The sequence below is a fragment of the Anomaloglossus baeobatrachus genome, chromosome 6 (assembly GCF_048569485.1).
Source record: "Anomaloglossus baeobatrachus isolate aAnoBae1 chromosome 6, aAnoBae1.hap1, whole genome shotgun sequence".
Taxonomy (NCBI): Eukaryota; Metazoa; Chordata; class Amphibia; order Anura; family Aromobatidae; genus Anomaloglossus; species Anomaloglossus baeobatrachus.
The window spans coordinates 467931369-467952495 of NC_134358.1; the positions used below are offsets into that span (position 1 = coordinate 467931369).

General features: G+C 45.5%; 1 protein-coding gene across 1 annotated transcript in view; it reads left to right on the forward strand.

Moving 5' to 3' along the window:
* The window catches only part of SCRN1 (secernin 1), a 39172-nt gene extending 18593 nt beyond the window's left edge, over positions 1 to 20579 (forward strand). Inside the window, exons 4-8 of the mRNA XM_075316678.1 lie at positions 3301 to 3497; positions 10253 to 10444; positions 14466 to 14631; positions 17717 to 17879; positions 20420 to 20579. Of these exons, the coding sequence (XP_075172793.1) occupies positions 3301 to 3497; positions 10253 to 10444; positions 14466 to 14631; positions 17717 to 17879; positions 20420 to 20578 (877 nt within the window). The 3' untranslated portion in view covers position 20579. The remainder of the gene's footprint in view (positions 1 to 3300; positions 3498 to 10252; positions 10445 to 14465; positions 14632 to 17716; positions 17880 to 20419) is intronic.
* The last annotated feature ends 548 nt before the right edge of the window (positions 20580 to 21127 follow it).

A 21127-nucleotide genomic window follows, 5' to 3' on the forward strand; every position in this document is an offset into this window, starting at 1 on the left:
CTTGCTCGGACCAATGGGAATAACAAACAAAGAATCTGTCTTCCTAAAGGAAACTACACGAGAGAGACAAATATGTAAAGCTCTAACAAGATCCAACTTATGTAAGGAGCGCTCTCGCAAATTAGAGGGATTTGGACAGAAAGACTGCAGAACAATATCCTCTTTAACCTTTGTCAGGCTGCATAATTTTGCCAAAATTTCTCGACCCCTTTTCTCGGAAGGGGGTGGAGATATTTTATTGAAATTTGGCCAATATATTCTGGACCAAAACTGCTGATATGTCACGAAATTTCAGCCCTCTACGGCTTTTCGAAAAAAAAAAAAAATTATTGCAATTTAAAAAGGGAATAGTTACAATTGTACCTATTCAGCCGGACGAAGGTTAATGTGGAAGGGAGACATAACCTTAGGCAGGAAGGAAGGAACCAGACGGCGCACTGCCTGGTCCTGATGAAGGACCAAGAAGGGGAAAAGACAGGAGAAGGCAACCAATTCCTAAACCCGTCTGAGAGAGGTACTAGCTACCAGGAAGGAAACCTTCCAGGACAAAAGGAGAAGAGAACGCTCATGTAGGGGATCGAAAGGTGAAGACTGAAGAGCAGTAAGTACAAGGATAAGGTCCCACGGGTTCACAGAAAGACGAGCCAGAGGAGCAATATGAGCTACACCCTGGAGAAAAGTTGTGATCTGGGACCAGGAAGTCAAATCTGTTTGAAAGAATCAACAGAGCTGAGACCTGACCCTTAAAAAGAGAGAAGATTAAAACATATTTGCACAAGGTGGCAAGCGGGTCTGACTGCAGATCCACGTCCACCTCCATTAGACACAAAGCAAAGACACTAAAGGCTACTTTACACACTGCGATATCGGTCCCGATATCGCTAGTGTGGGTACCCGCCCCCATCTGTTGCGCGACACGGGCATATCGCTGCCCGTGCCGCACAACATCGCCCAGACCCGTCACACATACTTACCTGTCCGGCGACGTCGCTGTGACCGGCGAACCGCCTCCTTTCTAAGGGGGCGGTCCGTGTGGCGTCACAGCGACGTCACTGAAACGTCACTGAACCGCCGCCCAATAGCAGCGGAGGGGCGGAGATGAGCGGGACGTAACATCCCGCCCACCTCCTTCCTTCCGCATAGCGGCCGGGAGGCAGGTAAGGGGGGCTTCCTCGTTCCTGCGGCGTCACACGCAGCGATGTGTGCTGCCGCAGGAACGAGGAACAACCTCGTTACTGCTGCAGTAACGAGATTTGAGAATGGACCCCCGTGTCGCCGATTAGCGATTTTGCACGTTTTTGCAACGATGCAAAATCGCTTATCGATGTCACACGCAACGGCATCGCTAATGCGGCCGGATGTGCGTCACGAATTCCGTGACCCCAACGACTCCGCATTAGCGATGTCGTAGCGTGTAAAGCTCGCTTTAGTTGTGTTCCTGTCAACTGGTGGATAAATGCTGCTTGGGGGAGCTAACTTTTTTGTTTGCTTAGTGTCAGCCTCCTAGATCCAGCAGCATATTCATATGGTCCTGTGTCTCCCAATGAGGCAAGAGAGAAAATTGGTTTTGTAAATCTTATTGAAAGAATGAAAAATTGCTGATAAACTTTTAACCTTTCTAACTTCATAACAAAAAAAAATATATATATCTCAAAATTGATTGATATAAAATAGACATGTGGAAAATGTTATTTATTAAGAATTTTGTGTGCTGTAACTCTGTGGTTTAAGGTAGAGTTTTGTCCCCTTAACGACCGCCAATATTTCTTTTAATGGCGGCAGTTAAGCGACCTTATTCTTCAGTGCCGCTATTTAATAGCACTCAGGAAAAAGGGTATAGTGCCCCCCAGTGTCGGAAAATGTCCAGTGTTTCAGCTACCGGGGATTGCTGAGACCCTGGAGATCACGAACAAGGTTGGTTTTTCCAGTCCCCAGTCACGTGATCACCATCATACACCATATAACGGTGATCATGTGAAGGTCAAGGTGGTGCCAGTAAAAGAAACAAAAAGCTATTTCTCTCTCATCTCACATGATCTTGCATGTGGGATGGGACAGAAATGTCCCCGCCGATCTCCCTCCTCCTCCCGATCATCTAAAATAATGGGCACATGAGTTATGCGCCCACCGCAGTCATCCTCCTACTCTAATTTGTCTCTCTTGATAGGAGACAAAAGTCCTGCCCAGTTCCTCCCAGGTCACCCTTGGTCCTCCCCCGGTACCTCCTGCAGCACTTAGTCCCCTGTGGCTCCTCCTTCTCTTCATCGTCTGAAAAAAATGGTGGGCGCATGTGCAGAGAGTGGGCTCTGTCGGCTCTCTGTGAGCAGTGAGACTGCAGTGACATCAGTGCGGTGACGTCACTGAGGTTAGTGCAGTTCACACTGCCCTCAGTGTGACCTGAGGAGTGTGCCTGCAGTATTCTCACTAAGATTACTGTAGCCACACTCCTTACATGGAGTGCCTGCACTTCCAGAAAATGGGGGATGCGTTCACAGAGTGTATCCCCCATCCCCCATATCCTGGAAGATCGAGTAATCATGGTACCTCATAAATGGATTACAGTGGACCGTTCCCCCCCACCGTGCAATATTTATTTATTTATTTATTTTTGTAATGGTAAAAGAGGGCAAGTGTGCTTTGTTTTTTTTTGTTTTTTTAAATATTTATTTTTTCTTTATTTTGTTAATACTGATTGGGTTAGTAATGTCAGGTAACTGTTAGATGCCTCGACATTACTAACCCCTGGGCTTGATGCCAGCTGATATTACACAGCTGGTGTCAACCCCATATATTACAGCGTTTGCCACCACACCAGGGAAAAATGCTGCATATAGGCCCCATGAACATACATTAGAGCCTTTTTCTGTTCATTTCTGAGGGAAAAAAGGAAAATTAAATATTTTGTAAATCTGTTATTAATATGATATTTGGGAAGGCTTGTCATGTTTTGTAGTGACAATAATATCTATGATGATATTGCAGTGCAGTGGCGAACAATGCGAGGTTAAATCTGATACGATACTGTCTAGTATTCTGCTCCATGTCCCCTCTCAGCAGCCCATTGTTAGGGGATATAGCACACACTACTCTGCACTTTCCTAATAACGTAATTTTGAGTAACATCTCAGACTTGGCATATTTTATCCTCTGTAATATAAGAAGGGCATAGTTTGCATACTTTTCATAGACTCTGTATGATACTGGTATAATATGTGATAATATAAATGAGTAGAATTGAAATGCTATGGATACTTTCATATTTTTAGAGCCCACCATTTGCATTGGTCTTTGTCTTTCTAGACTTGGTCTTGAGCGGGGAACAAGTGCCAAAGAAGCCGTTGATGTAATCAGCTCGTTATTAGAAGAGCATGGCCAAGGAGGGAGCAATTTCCAAACAGACGGTCAGAGTTTCCACAGTGCCTTCCTGATAGTGGACAGAACAGAGGCATGGATCCTGGAGACCGTAGGCAAATTATGGGCTGCTGAAAGAATCACAGGTTAGTGCTGACCAGATGGGTTGCTGAAGTACCAAATCAACTTAAGGGGGCTTTACACGCAGCGATATCGCTGGCCCCCGTCGTTTGTGTGTCATGGGCAAATAGCGGCCCGTGGCGCACAAAATCGTTAGGAGCCATCACACGGACTTTCCTGCCTAGCGACGTCGCTGTTGCCAGCGATCCGCCTCCTTTCTAAGGGGGCGATTCGTGCGGTGTCACAGCGGCGTCACTAAGCGGCCGCCCAATAGAAGCGGAGGGGCGGAGATGAGCGGCCGTAACATCCCGCCCTCCTCCTTCCTTCCTCATTGCTGGTGGCGGCAGGTAAGCTGTAGTTCGTCGTTCCCGAGGTGTCACACGTAGTGATGTGTGCTGCCTCTGGAACGACGAACATTCGCCGTCCTGCAACAATCAATGATTTTTTGAAAATGAATGACGTGTCAATGATAAGGTGAGTATTTTTGATCGTTAACGGAAGTTCGTTGGTGTCACACGCAACGACGTCGCTAACAATGCCGGATGTACGTCACGGAAGCCGTGACCCCAGCGATATATCGTTAGATACGTCGTTGCGTATAACGGGGCCTTTACTCTTACAGTATCTATAAGTGGTTCAGAAATGTGGCTACTTTGGCATACTTCATTGTACACAGCCAGAACTATCTACATTGCTCTCTACCCCGTGTCCAGATCTGCCTGTGTAACTCAACTGCCAATCCCCACCTTTCATAGGGTAGTTGCTTTCTGAATTAAAGGAATGTTAGAAAATCACTCCAACTTTAGAAGTTTTAAGTTTGGATGGCAGCTGATTGCTACTAAAATTACATATACAATGGTGTGAAAAAGTGTTTGCCTCCTTCCTGATTTCTTATTATTTTGCATATTTGGCACACTTTAAAAGTTTCAGATCACCAAACAAATTTAAATATTAGACAAAGATAAAACAAGTAAACACCAAATTAATTTTTATAAATGAAGGTTTTTATTATTAAGGGAAAAAGAAATCCAAACCTACAGGGCCCTGTGTGAAAGTGTTTGCCCCCTGAACCTACCGTGTTTCCCCGAAAGTAAGGCCCTGTCTTACTTTAATTTTACCCCCAAAAGTCCCACCCTGCCTTACTTTCGGGGGAGGCCTTACATTGGAAAAAAAAAATAACAATTTCCCCCTCCCCCCTCCCCCCTGCAGCCTCCCCATTGTTTGAGAGTCCGGCATGCACCCCATCCTCCCCCCTGCAGCCTCCCCATTGTTTGAGAGTCCGGAATCCACCCACCCCATCCTCCCCCCTGCAGCCTCCCCATTGTTTGAGAGTCCGGAATCCACCCACCCCATCCTCCCCCCTGCAGCCTCCCCATTGTTTGAGAGTCCGGCATGCACCCCATCCTCCCCCCTGCAGCCTCCCCATTGTTTGAGAGTCCGGAATCCACCCACCCCATCCTCCCCCCTGCAGCCTCCCCATACAGTGGTTCTGCCCCCCACTCTGCCACCACACACACTGACACATACGGTACCGGTACAGACCCACACGGCACACACACACATATCGTACCGGTAAAACACACACACACACACACACACACACACACACACACTCTGACACATACAGCCCCCATACACATACCGTACACACACAGAGAGAGAGTAACTTACCGTTACTTTCCTTCTGCCGGGGACGCCGGGGACGCTGGACCAATGGGAGCGAGCCTGCAGGCGGTGACGTCGCGGCTGATTCGGCCAATCAGCTGCGAGCCGGCTGACTGGCCAATCACAGCTCGAGCTGATGGCCAGCAGGGAGCCTGTGACGAACAGGCTGATCGGCCAATCAGCATCAAGCAGGAAGAGGGTTGACCCGGGACGCGCCGCAGGCCAGCGAGATTGCGGGGGCCATTCACCGGAGGAGGTATACATTACGCCGCGACCACCACCCATAGGCGGCCTTACATTCCCCGGGCACCCCCGCTACCCTGCCTTACAATCGGGGGGTGCCCTACATTGGCGGACCCCCCCGAAACCCCCACCCTGCCTTACTTTCGGGGGGGTCCTACTTTCGGGGAAACACGGTAATAACTGGTTAGGCCATCCTTAGCAGCAACAACTGCAATCAAGTTTCAAAGTCAAAGAAGAAAGGAGGTGGCACTCACCATGTAGTAATCTTCATTTATTGTAAACAAAGGGACATCAAAAGGCAGGGAGGGATGCGGGGGGGGGGGGGGGGCTTCAGAGACGACAGCGGCCGCTTTGTGCTCACTGGCACTTCTAGACTTCTAGGATTCTGCTTTTTTTTAAAAAAATTCTTTATTTTTAAGTGAAAACCTTCAACATAACATAATACAGTTCTTATGACCAATCAGGCCAATTTGCGTTACAATACATATATCATTAACAAGATGCCAAACGGGAAATATATATTTGTATCTTGCTGAATGACGTTCCTTCATATATCTCCTCCCGGGTTCCTGATAAGTCTAGGTTCCACCACACTTTTTCTTTAATACAGATTCACATTAAAACAGATAACGAAGGTGACTCACAAATACATGTGAAACAAGAAAGATAGAAAGGCTAGAGAAGAAAGAGAAGTTATTAGGCAATCAGTGTGAGAAGAATAGAAAAGTAGGAAGAAAGATGGGAGGGGGAGGGGAAGAGAGGGAGGGAAGCGGGGGGGATATTGAGGGGAATTCAGCTAAGTGTTGCGGACTGCGGTTCCATCGGCAGCCACATCGCCCCCCACCAGGACGCTATATTCCTCTGAATGTTGGAAGTCCAACCATTCCCGCCAAGTGGACCAGAATTTTTCATATGTATCATGCAGCGAGGAGGTTAAATCCTCCATGTACATGAGGTCATTGACCTTATTGATCCATTGGACCAACGTGGGAGGGGTCGTGCTCCTCCATCTTTCAGGTATGCATGCTCTCGCAGCCATAATAAGGAATTTCCTCAAAGAATTCCTGTAGGTTTTTTTCAGGGACCCCACAGTGATGCAATAGGGCAGCAGCAGGTCCCAGCTCCTCGTCATTGCCAGTAACCTGGCGAATGGTGTCGGACACTCCCTTCCAGAAGGGCCAGATCGCCTCACACCCCCAAAACACATGTAAAATGTTACCCTCTGCTGTGCCACATCTCCAACATGTAGGGTATACTGTTGGAAACATGACATGTAACCTGGAGGGTACTCTGTACCATCTGGATAACAGTTTATAGCTAGCCTCCTGGAACCTGGAGCTGATGGAAGATGTGTGTGCCAATCTGAAGATCCGTTCCCACTGTATTGGTGTCAGCTGGATACCCAAATCACATTCCCATTGTGAAGCAAACGGGGGAAGTTGTTGGTCAGGGGACGAAGACAAAAGTGAATAAACCACTGAAAGCGAATGTCGTATTGTGCCTGAACCCATACACAATTTTTCAAACTGTGTCTTAGGACGTTGAAAGTGGGTCCTAGCTGGGAGACTACTGAAAAAATGCGTCAGTTGTAAGCATCTCCATAGACCCAGTGGGATGGGATCCTGTCTAACCCCCAAACTCTCCACCTGCGGCCAGTTGTCCCGAATCCCAAAGTCTTCCACCCGGTCCACCCCGCCCGGAACCCATGCCTGAAATACCGGGTCTGTTAGGATTCTGCTTTTTGATGTCCCTTTGTTTACAATAAATGAAGATTACTATATGGTGAGTGGCACCTCCTTTCTTCTTTGACTTTGAAGCTATAATATGTTTGCCTATGGATGGTGTTGCACTGCTGTAGTTGTTTTAATGACTTATGTCGTGACCTTAATGACTTGTGTCGTGCCCCAGGGCAGCCGAGCTGTTCGGATCTGGGTGGTCCGTGGATCGAGGGGTCTCGGATCCGGGGGCACTGTTAATCAGTTTTAGATAAAAGGAAAATAATAAAAATAGTCCGACTACGGCACTCGCGGTGCGCGGCCAGGGATGGTATGGCCGCTGCTGCCGGCCCTCTCTGGGGATGATGGATGGGGCACTGTGGATGGTGAAGCACTCCGCGAGTAGGGCTTTTCCTCAGGGGTAGGTAGGGGTTAACGTGGAGGCACAGGGAAATAACTCAGTCCAGACAGGGGAGTGCAGTTTGGTCGTTTTTACTTACAGCTGGATTCGCACCCTGGGGACGTGCTGGATCCCAGGTGTGCCCAAGTCCTGTGTCCCTGTGCCATCCGACCTGGTGCCACTCGCCCACTGATGCACTCGTGTGTGTGTGTGTGTGTGTGTGTGTGTATGTGGGACCTACCTGGCTTAAAGCACTCGATGGTCCGTCTGGTTTCTGGGTCCTGCTGCAGGCAGCTTGGACAATTTTAAGAGAATATGTCCCAGTCCTCCCTTTGCTGCTGATGCCTTGGACGTTAGTGGTGGCAGATGAGTCCTGGAAACCCACCCGCCTGTTACAGTTAACAGATGGCTTGAAGTCCTGGTCTGTTCTGGGATCTGCAACCTGTGCGTGCAAAGTACTGGGAGCCCTGGATTTTCACCCCCACAGGATTCCACTGTCCCTAGAGCTTGATCTTTCGCTCTCCAGCTACTTTCTCCCCCGAATGGCTGATGTTTCTCCTCAGGTCCTGGTGGTGTCTTTACTATTACTTTGCCGGATTTCTTACTCCTCACTATCATTCCAGTTTCCTTCTCTTTCTCTGTGTCTCAACATTCCTTTATCTGTCTACTCTCTCTTTCCTACTACTGCTCACTTCCGACTCCTCTCAACCACCTCCCTTCTCTCTCCTCTTTCTCACTCTCTACCCAGACACCCCAGGCCACTCGCTCCTTCCCCAGGTGGCTGCCTGTTCGCTCACAGTGCCCAGCCCTGTCACCTGGTTCTAAGTGTAAGTGTCCTGGTGTGCTAGTGTGTGTACTGACTGCCACAGTTATGTAGGACCTGAGCTATTACAGTGATGTTACCTTGTTTTGTGACACCTGGTTACCACAGGGGCATCACATTTGCTTGTTGCACTGCATCATTTAAAATGGATGTGGAGCTGTGACTGTGGATTCTAGTGCCGGACTGTTTCTCCTTAAACTGTAATCAAGCGTCTGGCAATGTGTGTTTTACAATGCTTTTGAGGAATTTTGGCCCACTCATCTTTGCAGAATTGTTGTAAATCAGCCACATTTGAGGGTTTCCGAGCATGAACCATCTTGTTAAGGTCATGCCTCAGCTTCTCATTCATATTAAGGTCAGGACTTTGACTAGGCCACTCTAAAGTCTTAATTTTGTTTTTCCTAAGCCATTCAAAGGTGGATTTGCTGATGTGTTTGTTTTGGATCATTGTCCTTCTACATAACCCAAGTGCGCTTCAGCTTGAGGTCACGAACAGATGGCCGAACATTCTCCTTCAGGATTTTTTGGTAGACGATAGAATTTACAGTTCCATTTACCACTGCATGTCTTCCAGGTGCTAAAGAAGAAAAATTTCTTTGGATCGCAGCATGATGTCTAGTTTTTGAGGATCTTTTGGTCGGTCTACTTCACTTTGTCAGGCAGGTCCTATTTAAGTGATTTCTTAATTGCGAACAGGTGTGGCAGTAATCAAGCCTGAGTGTGGCTTGGGAAATTGAACTCAAGTTCCTAAAGATGTGATAATCCACAGTTCATTTATGTTTTAAAGGAGGTGGGGGGCAATCACTTTCTCACACAGGGCCCTGTAGGTTTGGATTTATTTTTCCCCTAATAATAAAACCTTCATTTATAAACTGAATTTTGTGTTTACTTGTGTTATTTTTTTGTCTAATGTTTAAATTTCTTTGGTGATCTCAAACTCTTACGTGTGACAAACATGCAAAAGAATAAGAAATTAGAAAAGGGGGCAAACATTAACTCATAGCACTGTATATGCAGCTATATATAGGGAAACATTATCCACACAACAGAAATATATAAAATTATTTAGTAATTCCTTTGGATTCAGACATCCATAAGTGATCTACACTTACAGTCAGAGATATAGAATATAAAGTCCACAAAAATACAACTTCAAGAAGGAAAAATTCTGAAATTATGTAAATCATTGGATGGATAGACATGCTAATGATCTAAAAAAAAAAAAATGGAAACAAAATTAAAAAGAAATCAAATGAGTGGCATGAGCAGGAATACACACATTTACACAGTTTGACTGCTATTAATGAGGTTTTAATTATTGTTTGAGTAATTTTATGCCTCGCTGGATGATGTCCCAGATGTGTTTGATGGGAGACAAGCCTGGAGACGCTGCAGGCCATAGTAGCACACTTAGAGCACAAAGTCTGCTGGAACTGTCTTTCATCATGACAATCTCAGGCTGCATGTTTTTTATTTTACTGTGAGCAGCCTGTATGGCCTAAATATGCTACCATGGCTTTCAGTGTCTCCGACCTTGTATTCCAAAGAGGTCATCTGGGACATCATGGGTCACTAGTTGTAAAGGCAGCTGCCAGCAGTGGATCATGATGATTTGCCCAAAAGCTTTCAGTGTAGCAGACCAGTCCTCAGACACCCATTAATAACCTCACTGATAGAATTCAAGTGCGGGGATTTTTACATGTGGCGCTCATACTCGACACTGAATAAATCTAGATGTTTTAAAAACTTGATTCCATTTTTTCCACTTAGATATCATTAATATCTCTGCATCCTTTGATTTCCATAACTCCACAGTTTTTTTTCTTGGTGTTGTCAAGGTTGAGGAATGTATTTATATCTTCAATCTAATGTATGTTTTAGGTTTACTTCTTTAGGTTGTAACTTCTTCCTTTTACTAATGTTCCCTCAATTTAGATGGCATACGATGTATTTGTAATCATTTATCACTAAAGACACACATAGACCTGGAGCACCCGGAGCTGCGGAGTCATGCACAGGACCAGGGTTGGTGGAATGAAGATAAAGAATTTAACTTCTCAGAAGTGTTTTCAGAACATAGGCATATAGATGATTGCTTTGGGAAAGAGGCTGTGGAAAACCAGGAAGGTGAGTAATCATGTCCTACATTGTGGGTGATACCTCATGATGCATTTAAAAGTCAAACGTGTATGTACATAATAGGGAAAAAAACTGGTGTATCAAATCTGAGAATTATGAGGTGATAACTAGAATTGTCTAAAGCATGACAGACTACAATATAAAAAGAAACTTGCCTGAAATCTGGTTATTGTGCCTTCCCCAGTCTAAAAATAGCAGCCTGCAACTACCCCAGAAGAGGCACATCCATTAGATGTGCCCAATCCTGGCGTTTAAACGGCTCATCGTGATTGCCCTGGTGCGGTGGCAATGAGGGTAATATAAATGGTTAATGACAGCTGTGGTTTGTCCAAAAATCACAGCTGCCATCAAGCCCAAGGTTAGTAATGGGGAGGGGTCTATGAGACTTCCCCCATTACTAATCATGTAACAAAAAAGAAATAAACCCAAAACGCAGAAAGAAATCCTTTATAAAAAATTAAAAAACACCCTCTTTTTCCAATTTATTAATCCCCAAAACACCCCTGCAGGTTCAAAGTAATCCACACTAGGTCCAACGACAACCCGACAGCTACATCTGAGTTTGCAGTGCACGGTCACATTTGAAAACGTGACCGCTCGCTGTGGTGTCAGGGACACAGTGAGTAACCGCAGCTGTGAGCAGTGAAGTTAGTAAGTTCACAACTGGTTGTTCCCACAGTACCCCAGCTGTCACCTCAGGTGAAATCATTGAATTCAGTGCCGGATTACTGGATTACGCAATGTGTCCACACTGAGTTTTTGGTTGCAGAAATTTCTGCAGCATAGCTTGATTTCCTGGCATCAAACATGTCTAAACTGCATTGTATTTGTGGTGTGTTTTCTTTTGCCAGGATATGCAGATTTGGTTCAGAAATGTCTGCAACCAAATGCAAAATGTCCACACATTGCCTACTCCGGCATTGAGTTTAATGACTTCACCTGAGGTGAGTCCATTAAGTTCATCTATGGTGTGAGTTCGCCGTGGGAACCCTAGTTGTGAGCTCACTGACATCACCAGTCAGTGTGTCCCAGGTGCCGCAGTGAGCAGTCACGTTTTCTAATGTGATTGCACACTGCAACCTCAGATGTAGCAGAGCCAAGATTATCGTGGATTACATTGGACTTGAAGAGGTGTTTAGGGGGTAAGTAAATTGGAGAGTGTTTTATTTCTTTTTTTAATAAAGACTTTTCTCTGTGTTTTATTTTTTTTTACTTTGATGATTCATAATTGGGGGAGGTCCCATAGACCCTTCCCATTACTAACATCAGGTTTGAATGGAGCTGTGATTTTTTACAAATCACAGCTGTAATTAACCCCTTTATATTACCCCGATTGCCACCGCACCAGGGCACCATACTTTGAAAGCCCTTCTGAGGGCTGCTGGGGGGAAAAAGGTGGGCCCCTTCCCTCTGTCTAAAGGCCCAGTCACACTAAATAACTTACCAGCGATCCCAACAACGATCCAACCTGATAGGGATCGCTGGTAAGTTGCTAGGAGGTTGCTGGTGAGATGTCACACTGCGACGCTCCAGCGATCCCACCAGCAACCTGACCTGGCAGGGATCGCTGGAGCGTGGCTACACGAGTTGCTGGTGAGCTCACCAGCAACCAGTGACCAGCCCCCAGCCAGAGGTGCCGCGTGGAAGCGATGCTGCGCTTGGTAACTAAGGTAAATATCGGGTAACCAACCCGATATTTACCTTGGTTACCAGCGCACACCGCTTAGCGCTGGCTCCCTGCTCTCCTAGCTACAGTACACATGGGGTTAATTACCCAATGTGTACTGCAGCTACATGTGCAGAGAGCAGGGAGCCACGCACACTGCTTAGCGCTGGCTCCCTGCTCTCCTAGCTACAGTACACATGGGGTTAATTACCCGATGTGTACTGCAGCTACATGTGCACAGAGCAGGAGCCGGCACTGACAGCGTGAGAGCGGCGGACGCTGGTAACGAAGGTAAATATCGGGTAACCAAGGTAAGGGCTTCCTGGTTACGCGATGTTTACTGTGGTTACCAGAGTCCACAGAAGCCGGCTCCTGCTGCCTGCTTATTTAGTTGTTGCTCTGTCGCTGTCACACACAGCGATGTGTGCTTCACAGCGGGAGATCAACATCTAAAAAATGGCCCAGGACATTCAGCAACAACCAACGACCTCACAGCAGGGGCCGGGTTGCTGCTGGATGTCACACACAGCAACATCGCTAGCAACATCGCTGCTACGTCACAAAAGTTGTTCGTTAGCAGCGATGTTGCTAGCGATGTTGTTTAGTGTGACTGGGCCTTAACTGTTTAGATACTGTTGTCACTGTTAACCAATCAACTAAGTAGTTACATTTTTAGAATGAAGAGTTATACAGCTGACACCCGCTGCGTATACAGAAAAGTAAGCTAAGCTCACTGCTTAGGGGTCACTCACATTTGCGTATAACTCGGACGAGTGCTAACCAATGGTTGATCAGATGGCACTTGCTCCAGTGTTATACTGTGGGGCAGTGCCCACAAACGCTTTTTTCTTTCATACCGATTCAGCATGAGAAAAACATTGCTGCATGCTGCGATTGGCAGCGTATCTCGGTTGGCGCACACCCATACAAGTCTATGGGTGCGTGTGAAACATTGGACTTTAGTCGGATGTAATCCAAATGCAGTCTGTTATACAGAAATAATGGAGGAGATTGAGAAATGAATCTCTCCATCTTCTTTTCTTCTGTGCTCTGATTCTCTCATGCAAGAGAATAGGATCACAGTAGATGACTCTCTGCTCACGTTTGCAGCAGAGTTCGGGCCGAGTATCATTAGCATAATGTATCCAATTCTTTTGTATGAGAGAAACATCAAATGCCATATGCCAGTGTGACCCCGAGTATGCACTCAGGCACTTCCAACTTTGAATCTCATAAATCCTGATATGATGGGAGATTCGAGCATTTAAAGGATCACTAAAGCTAAAAATGAATGATAAAAGTTAACAGGAGGTAGAGTTAGCCACAGTTTTAATTGTTCTGGATTATTGATGTGAACTGTTTTGTGGAAATCTTGCAGTTGTCGGAAGATTGAGGAGGTGGAGCTTAAGGAAGTGGGTGGTGCTTAGCATTCTTTGATTCATATTGCAGATATAGGAAGGGGGAGGCTCCTTCTGAAATCAGTTACTGACACTACGTGTCTGGTATGGACCATGCCCTTTACAGTTTGGTTTCTCCCATCATTACCCCTAACTGAAAGCAGGTGTCTCTGTTATGACTATATGGAGGAGAGTAGGAACAAAGTGACAAAGACCCACCAGTAGAGATGAATGAACACAAACTGTAAAGTTTGGGGTTTGAACCGAACATGGACAAAAAAAAAATCAGTGTTCAATTTACTTATGCTAACCACTCGATGAAGCATCGGTGTGCTCGGGTGTGCTCAGGTACGCTCGGTGTGCTCTGGTGCGCTTTGTGTGCTCGGGTGCGCTCGGTGTGCTCGGGTACGCTTGGTGTGCTCAGGTACGCTTGCTGCTTGGCACAGTGGGAGCTTCTTGCAGTCTCTGAATGGCTCTCACTGGGGGTAAAAACGTTTTCAGAAATGCTCTGGTTATGGCTGGCTGTATGTGGGCACAGAGCTAAACTGCCCAATCAGTGACTTCCAATGAGGATTGGGGTCCAATGGCAATGGATCCGCTCATATATACCCACCACCACTTCATATAATCCATCTTTGTCTCTTTGTCTGCCTGCTGCGGATTACATCTGACAGCGAGCAGCAGTCATCAATTTAGACAGAACAGAGATAGTGACCAGCGTTTATAGTGATTTTTCAGGCTAAGAACGTGATTCAGGGTAAATAAAGTATTTAGACATTTTCTTAGTCATTGCATTCACCATCAGATGAGCCTAAGTTAATTGAAATTTGGATCCTGATTCAGTGCAGCCTCCAGCCTGAGATCGAATCTGAATAGCATGGACTGGGTAATACTTACACCATTTCAATAACTATAAATCATGATTTCTTTCTGTCTTCATTATCAGAGCTGATGACCGTGGAATCGATGATAAATGTTCTTCGCAATAAAAGTAGTGGAATCTGTGTGGACTCCAACACCTTCCTCACTACAGCGAGCGCAGTATCTGTCCTACCGAAGGATGACAAATGGCCCTGCATTCACTTTGTCACAGGCACGCCAGATCCATCAAGGTCAGTCACGTTTTGCTGTGTAATATGGTGCCATAGCCGGACTACCTTATTAAAGATCATTCCATGTATTTTCTACATGGGAGAAAAGGAGAAGAAATTAGACCTAAAAATAAATAAAACAAACCGAAACATCCAAAGATTAAATATATAATCGCTATTATGCCTGATGCAGGAAAAAGTTTCTTTACTTTGTCAGGTTTGTATTTTAGTTTATATTTTGTAAAAGTGGTGTGCATGATGACTAATTTATAAGGGCTGTTTATGTTTCTGTTTAAAGAATCCATGTTTACAGCAGACATTTACCCAAAAAGTATTACCCCGAATGCCACCGTAACAGGGCAATCAGGCAGAGCCAAAATTGGCGCATCTATTAAATGCTCCACTTCTACGGCAGCTGTAAGCTGCTATTTTTAGGCTAGGAAGGGCCATATAACCATGGGCCTTCCCAGTCTGATAATACCAGCTCCCAGCTGTCTGCTTTACTTTGATCGGTTATCAAAAATAGGAAGGACTCCAGGTGGTTTTTTAATTTATTTAAATAAATAAACGACCTGGAGTCCTCCCTATTTTTGATAACCAGCCAAAGTAACGCAGACAGCTGATGGCCCGTAGCTGTGTGCTTTACCTGACCTGGTTATCAAAACTAGGTGGAATCCCTAAACATATTTTTTTTTTTTAATTTTTATTTTATTCCCTATCCATTTGTTAGCAGGACAGTTGTCCTGCTCTTACTCTTATGTTGCTTCCCTTTGCAGCCCCCTAGCCCTTACTATGACCATTTTATAGCCATTTTACAGCATCAAAGTTTGGGTCCCCATTAATGTAAATGGAATTCGGGGTCATGACCAGTTCCCGAACCGAACTTTTAACTAAAAGCTTGCCAAACCTGGGGAACCTGAACTTCCACGGGTGCACTCATTCCTATTCAAAACACACATCAAAAGCTATTTGTGAACATAACATTATTCTAGTAGTTGAAAGGTGTTAAATACAAAGGTAAGGTAAGTGGTAAGGTAATCAAAAGATTACATACAGTATTTTTCGGATCATAAGACACACTTTTGTTTTCCCCAAATGTTGGGGGAAAGTGGGGGGTGCGTCTAATGGTCTTAATGTAGGGCATGGCTGCGGTGAATGAGGGTGGTGCGGTGGAGCGGGTCATCGGGGGCACGAGCAGGCAGCAGCAGCGCCTGCCGTGACCACGTGGGCACGCTCATTACATATGCACGCCCATCCTCCCGCCCATCTCTCAGCGCTTAAGCCGGGGATGATAGGTGGGCGGGATGATGGGCGGGGACGCGCGCATAATTAACAGCCGGCCGTGATCACCCCTGGCAACTACAGCCTGGAGTGATCATGCTCAGCTGTATTCACTGCCCCCCGCGCATCATCATCAGTGCGGGGTGCAGTGAATCAATGTACTCACCGTTCCCCTGCAGCATCGCGATGTCCTCCAGTCTGCCTGCCGCACTGTGTAGACTGGAGACTAGCGGTGCTCACAGCGATGACGTCATCGCTGTGCGCACGTGTGTCTTCACAGCCATGCCGGCAGACTGGAGGACAATACATTGCAGTGCTGCAGGGAATGTGGCCGGCTCAACACAGCACTGCCGGCACAGACAGGAGGAGGAGCAACGCTGCGTGGAACGAGGAAAGATGAGTGTAAACGTTTATTTATTTTTTTGTGTGTGCCGCAGGATGGGGGTGTATGAGCAGGATGATGGCATATAGCAGGATGATGGGGGTATATGAGCAGGATGGGGCCATATACCAGGATGATGGGAGTATATGAACAGGATGATGGCATATAGTAGGATGATGGGGGTATATGAGCAGGATGATGGGGCCATATACCAAGATGATGGGAGTATATGAACAGGATGATGGCATATAGCAGGATGATGGGGGTATATGAGCAGGATGATGGGGGTATATGAGCAGGATGATGGGGGTATATGAGCAGGATGATGGGGGTATATGAGCAGGATGATGGGGGTATATGAGCAGGATGATGGTGTATATGAGCAGGATTATGGTGTATATAGCAGGATGATGGCGTATATGAGCAGGATGATGGCGTATATGAGCAGGATGATGGCGTATATAGCAGGATGATGGCGTATATGAGCAGGATGATGGCGTATATGAGCAGGATGATGGCGTATATAGCAGGATGGGAGTACATACCAGGATGGCAGTATATAGCAAGATGGGGCTATACCAGGATGAGGGACATAAATATATACACAAGGCTGGAGGATCATTACCAGGATGGGGTACCTTAGTAGAGAATTTGGGGTCATTACCCCCATAACAGTGTTAGCAGCAGATCCTTGCCCCATAACAGTGTGTCATGACCACATTTTTTGCTTAAAATTTTATTTTCCTATTTTCCTTCTCTAAAACCAGGGTGCGTCTTATGGTCCGGTGCGTCTTATAGTCCGAAAAATACGGTATACATGACATCTTTAAGACCCCAGTTATACACGCCAAGGCTTTCTTAGCTAGAAGCTGCCTAGAGGATGAACATGCTATGGTTTTAAGATTTCCAAACCTGACGTTATTAAAAGAAGTGATAGTTTTGACATTGCTGTGCATTATTTTCAGTTTTTGCAACAGATTTTAGTGTAGACCGAAACATCCAAGTTCATATGGGAAGCTATGGCACTCCTTTGTGAATGACTTGGCTTGGATCACCAATGCCATAGCTAGCCATACAGAGGCAATACAGTGTAATACCTTGGCAATACTCAAATGTTTTTTATACATTATGCACCGGACTGGATCAGAGTTAGTCGACGCCACTAGGTAAACATGTGGGTGGCCTTATTTTTTTAAATAGAGTAATATAAAAACTAAAATTGGCACTATAGAAACTAATAACAGTGCCATGTAGTGCATTTATAATACCGATATACAGCACTGCCAACTTTGTAATTCTAAACTAATAATGCTGCGTAGTTCCTAAACTACCGTACATCATGCTGACTAGAAGACAAAAGTTTCCACAGTGGTGAGGGTGGTGGATGGCCCTGGCCACTTACCTCTTCTGTACATGCTAATACCTGCTTGTTTTATTTTTAAGGTCTGTATTTAAACCCTTTATCTTTGTGGAAGATATAAAAGCTGTCCCTATGGTGCAGTCCTCTTGTGTGAGAGGTAATACTTGTGATCATGATCATTCACAATGGAAACATGAGCTCTATGAAGCCCATCAATGTGCTCTATCTTTGATGGATAAAGATAAGGTGAGTGAGCTTAGGTGCACATTATATTTAGTCTTATAGGGATTGTACTATGAACAAAGTACATTTTAATCAATAGATAAAAATAATTTCCACAATTGGATGTATATAAAAAAAAATGTTCTTACGGAGACCATCTGATATACGTGCCCCTGCTATGTACTGTGTAATGGCCTTGTCTGACCGTACAGGGACATGGTGTGATCATACCATAGCTCCTGGTCCCTTTTAAAGACGTATTCCCATCTTCAAGCTTCTATCCCAATATGTAGTAAGTGTAATAATAATAATATTAGCAATTAGAAATGTAGTTTAGTTCTCTGATTCACTATGTCTTTTACCTCATGTGCAGAGCATTGCAGTAGCTTTAGGCATCCATGGTTATGACCACTCAAATAGAGACAGTTAGTTAGTAATCATAGATAACTAAGCTGCTGCAATGCCCTGAACATGAGGTAAGTGACATAGTGAATCAGGCGAACCATACTATATTTCTAATTGAAGGTATTTTATATTATTATTTTTACACCTCTTACATATTGAAGATTAGAATACCCCTTTAAGTAACCGCTGTTTTTAATTAATTTTTCATAAATCAACAGTACACATGACCTTTAAGAAACCATGTTTTATATCAGAGAAATCGGATTTTTTTTGTCCCCCCCATTTGTGTACTTAACTTGTGTATTGAACTGGCGAATCCTTCATACCCTCCATAGGGTGCACTGCATTGCTAGTGAATTGCTGCTGCCCAGGGTACAGCACGCAACCTCTCCTGTGCCTTATGCCTTGGTGTCTTCTGCATCCTTCTTAGGCTAGTTTCACACTTGCGTTGTTTTCCTTCAGTTTCAATCCGCCGTTTTGGAAAACAGCGGAATCCGTTAACGGGCTTGTATGGACGACGGATTGCAAGTTGTGGATCTGCGTTGCTTCCGCTGGCCGACGCTGCGTTGCTTCCGCCGGGCAGAAGGAACGCAGCATGTAACATTTTTTGAGCAGCGGAATCCTTAGGATTTCGCTGCGCATGCTCTCTGGCTCCCTGCACACGTAACCAGGGTACACATCGGGTTACTAAGCAAAGTGCTTTGCTTAGTTACCCAATATTTACAATGGCTATGTGTGCAAGGAGCCAGCGCTAAGCGGTGTAAGCTGGTAACCAAGGTAAATATCGGGTAACCAAGCAAAGTGCTTTGGTTACTTACCCTGGATACGTGTACAGGGAGCCCGACAGTTCCCCGCTTGGCTCCGCCCCCTCTCGAACTCCACATGTACACACACACTCACCTGTCCCCAGCCATGACGTCCTCAGCGCCATGGCCCCGCTCGACTCCACCCACACTACACTCCGCCCCCCGCACACATTCTTGGCAGCCGAACGATCAGCTGATCACCAGGCGACCGGCTGCTGTGAGCGATCAGCTGATCACCCGGTGACCGGCTGCTGTGAGCAAACAGCTGATCACCTGGCGACCGGCTGCTGTGAGCGATCAGCTGATCACACGGCGACCGGCTGCTGTGAGCGATCAGCTGATCACACGGCGACCGGCTGCTGTGAGCGATCAGCTGATCACCCGGCGACCGGCTGCTGTGAGCGATCAGCTGATCACACGGCGACCGGCTGCTATGAGCGATCAGCTGATCACCCGGCGACCGGCTACTGTGAGTGATCAGCTGATCACCCGGCGACCGGCTACTGTGAGTGATCAGCTGATCACCCGGCGACCGGCTGCTGTGAGCAATCAGCTGATCACCCGGCAGCCGGGTGATCAGCTGATCGTTCACAATAGTCTGCCGCCGGTAAAACTGTAAAGAAGAAAAAGCAGATTCCGTTGTTTTGTACGATCCGTTGTGCCACTATATGCAACACATCCGTTGCATCCGTCACACAACGCAATGCAACGGATACCGTTCAACGCAAGTGTGAAACTAGCCTTACAATTTGGATTGTAGCTTCTTATAGATGTTATCTGGCTGTTCCTGACTACATGATGCCCAGATTGAGGGAGTTTTGGACATATGGTTACCTGCAGTTAGGATGGTTTGAATAAACTTGAATATTCTACTCAAAAAAGGAGGGTGGTGGTTAGGAAGTCTTATAATGTGGCCTAGGTTTGGGGGGATTTCATCTGACTGTTGAAGACTTCCTTTCAAGGGAATCTGTCACATTTTTTGCTACCCAATGTGAGGAGCAGCATAATGTAGAGGCAGAAAACCTGATTCTGGGATGTTTTGTTAAAATCAATGTTTTATCAGCAGAAGATTATCACTATAGGACTAGTAAACATGAACTCTGTATAATCCTGCCCCATTATTGATTGGCAGCTTTCTGCCTATGCACAGTGCACACCGAAAGCTACTAATCAGTGATGTTTGCGGGTTCTACAGAGCTCTGCATTCCGAGAACTGGTGATCTTATTAAAGCTGCAGAATGCAGTTTAGTAAGTGACACATCACTTGAATCAGGGTCCTGCTCTTGGATTGTCCAGCAACAACAGGGTGACAGATTCCCTTTAACATGTTTCTCCATTACTGTTTCTGTGTAGGAGGAAGGTGATCAACTTCAAACCATATTATTGGATCTGGAGAAACAAGGCTTGGAAGCCATGGAAGATTTACTCAATAGCTCAAATCCACTAGACCCCGCTGAAGTGGTGGACCTTTTCTATGACTGTGTTGATACCGAAATAAAATTCTACAAGTGAGGTAAATTGTCCCAGTCATGGTTAAAAAATGTAGGCGGTATTAGAATATATTATAGGTTCAAAAAGGAAAACTGGAAGTCATTATTTCCAAACTGTAGATGACATGTTACTTAGGACATATTCGGGATTTGCTGTGGATTTGTGGTGATGATTCCGCACAGTAGATCCACAACAATGTACAGCGCAATGCAAATGAATGAGGATAGAATCCGCGTGAAAATCTGCAGCATGCTTATTCTTGTGCGGATTATCACAGCGTATCTTACCATATGCAGTGCTTGGTAATGCAGTAAGGCGAAATCTGTGGTCAAATGCAGATTTAATTGCATATTTGGGGTCAAATCTTAGGAGGGAATTTTCCCAGCATATGTTGAAAACCATATAACGGTTACATACAGTGGTGTTCATAAGTCCTGCATAGGCATAGGATAAATAGATTTTTCAAGTTTTAAACGTTTTCTGTCGAATATCTTCGATGCTAATATGACATATTATATATGGTTTTGTTCAGAAAACAATTTTGCATTCTCTCCCTGTAATATTTTTAGC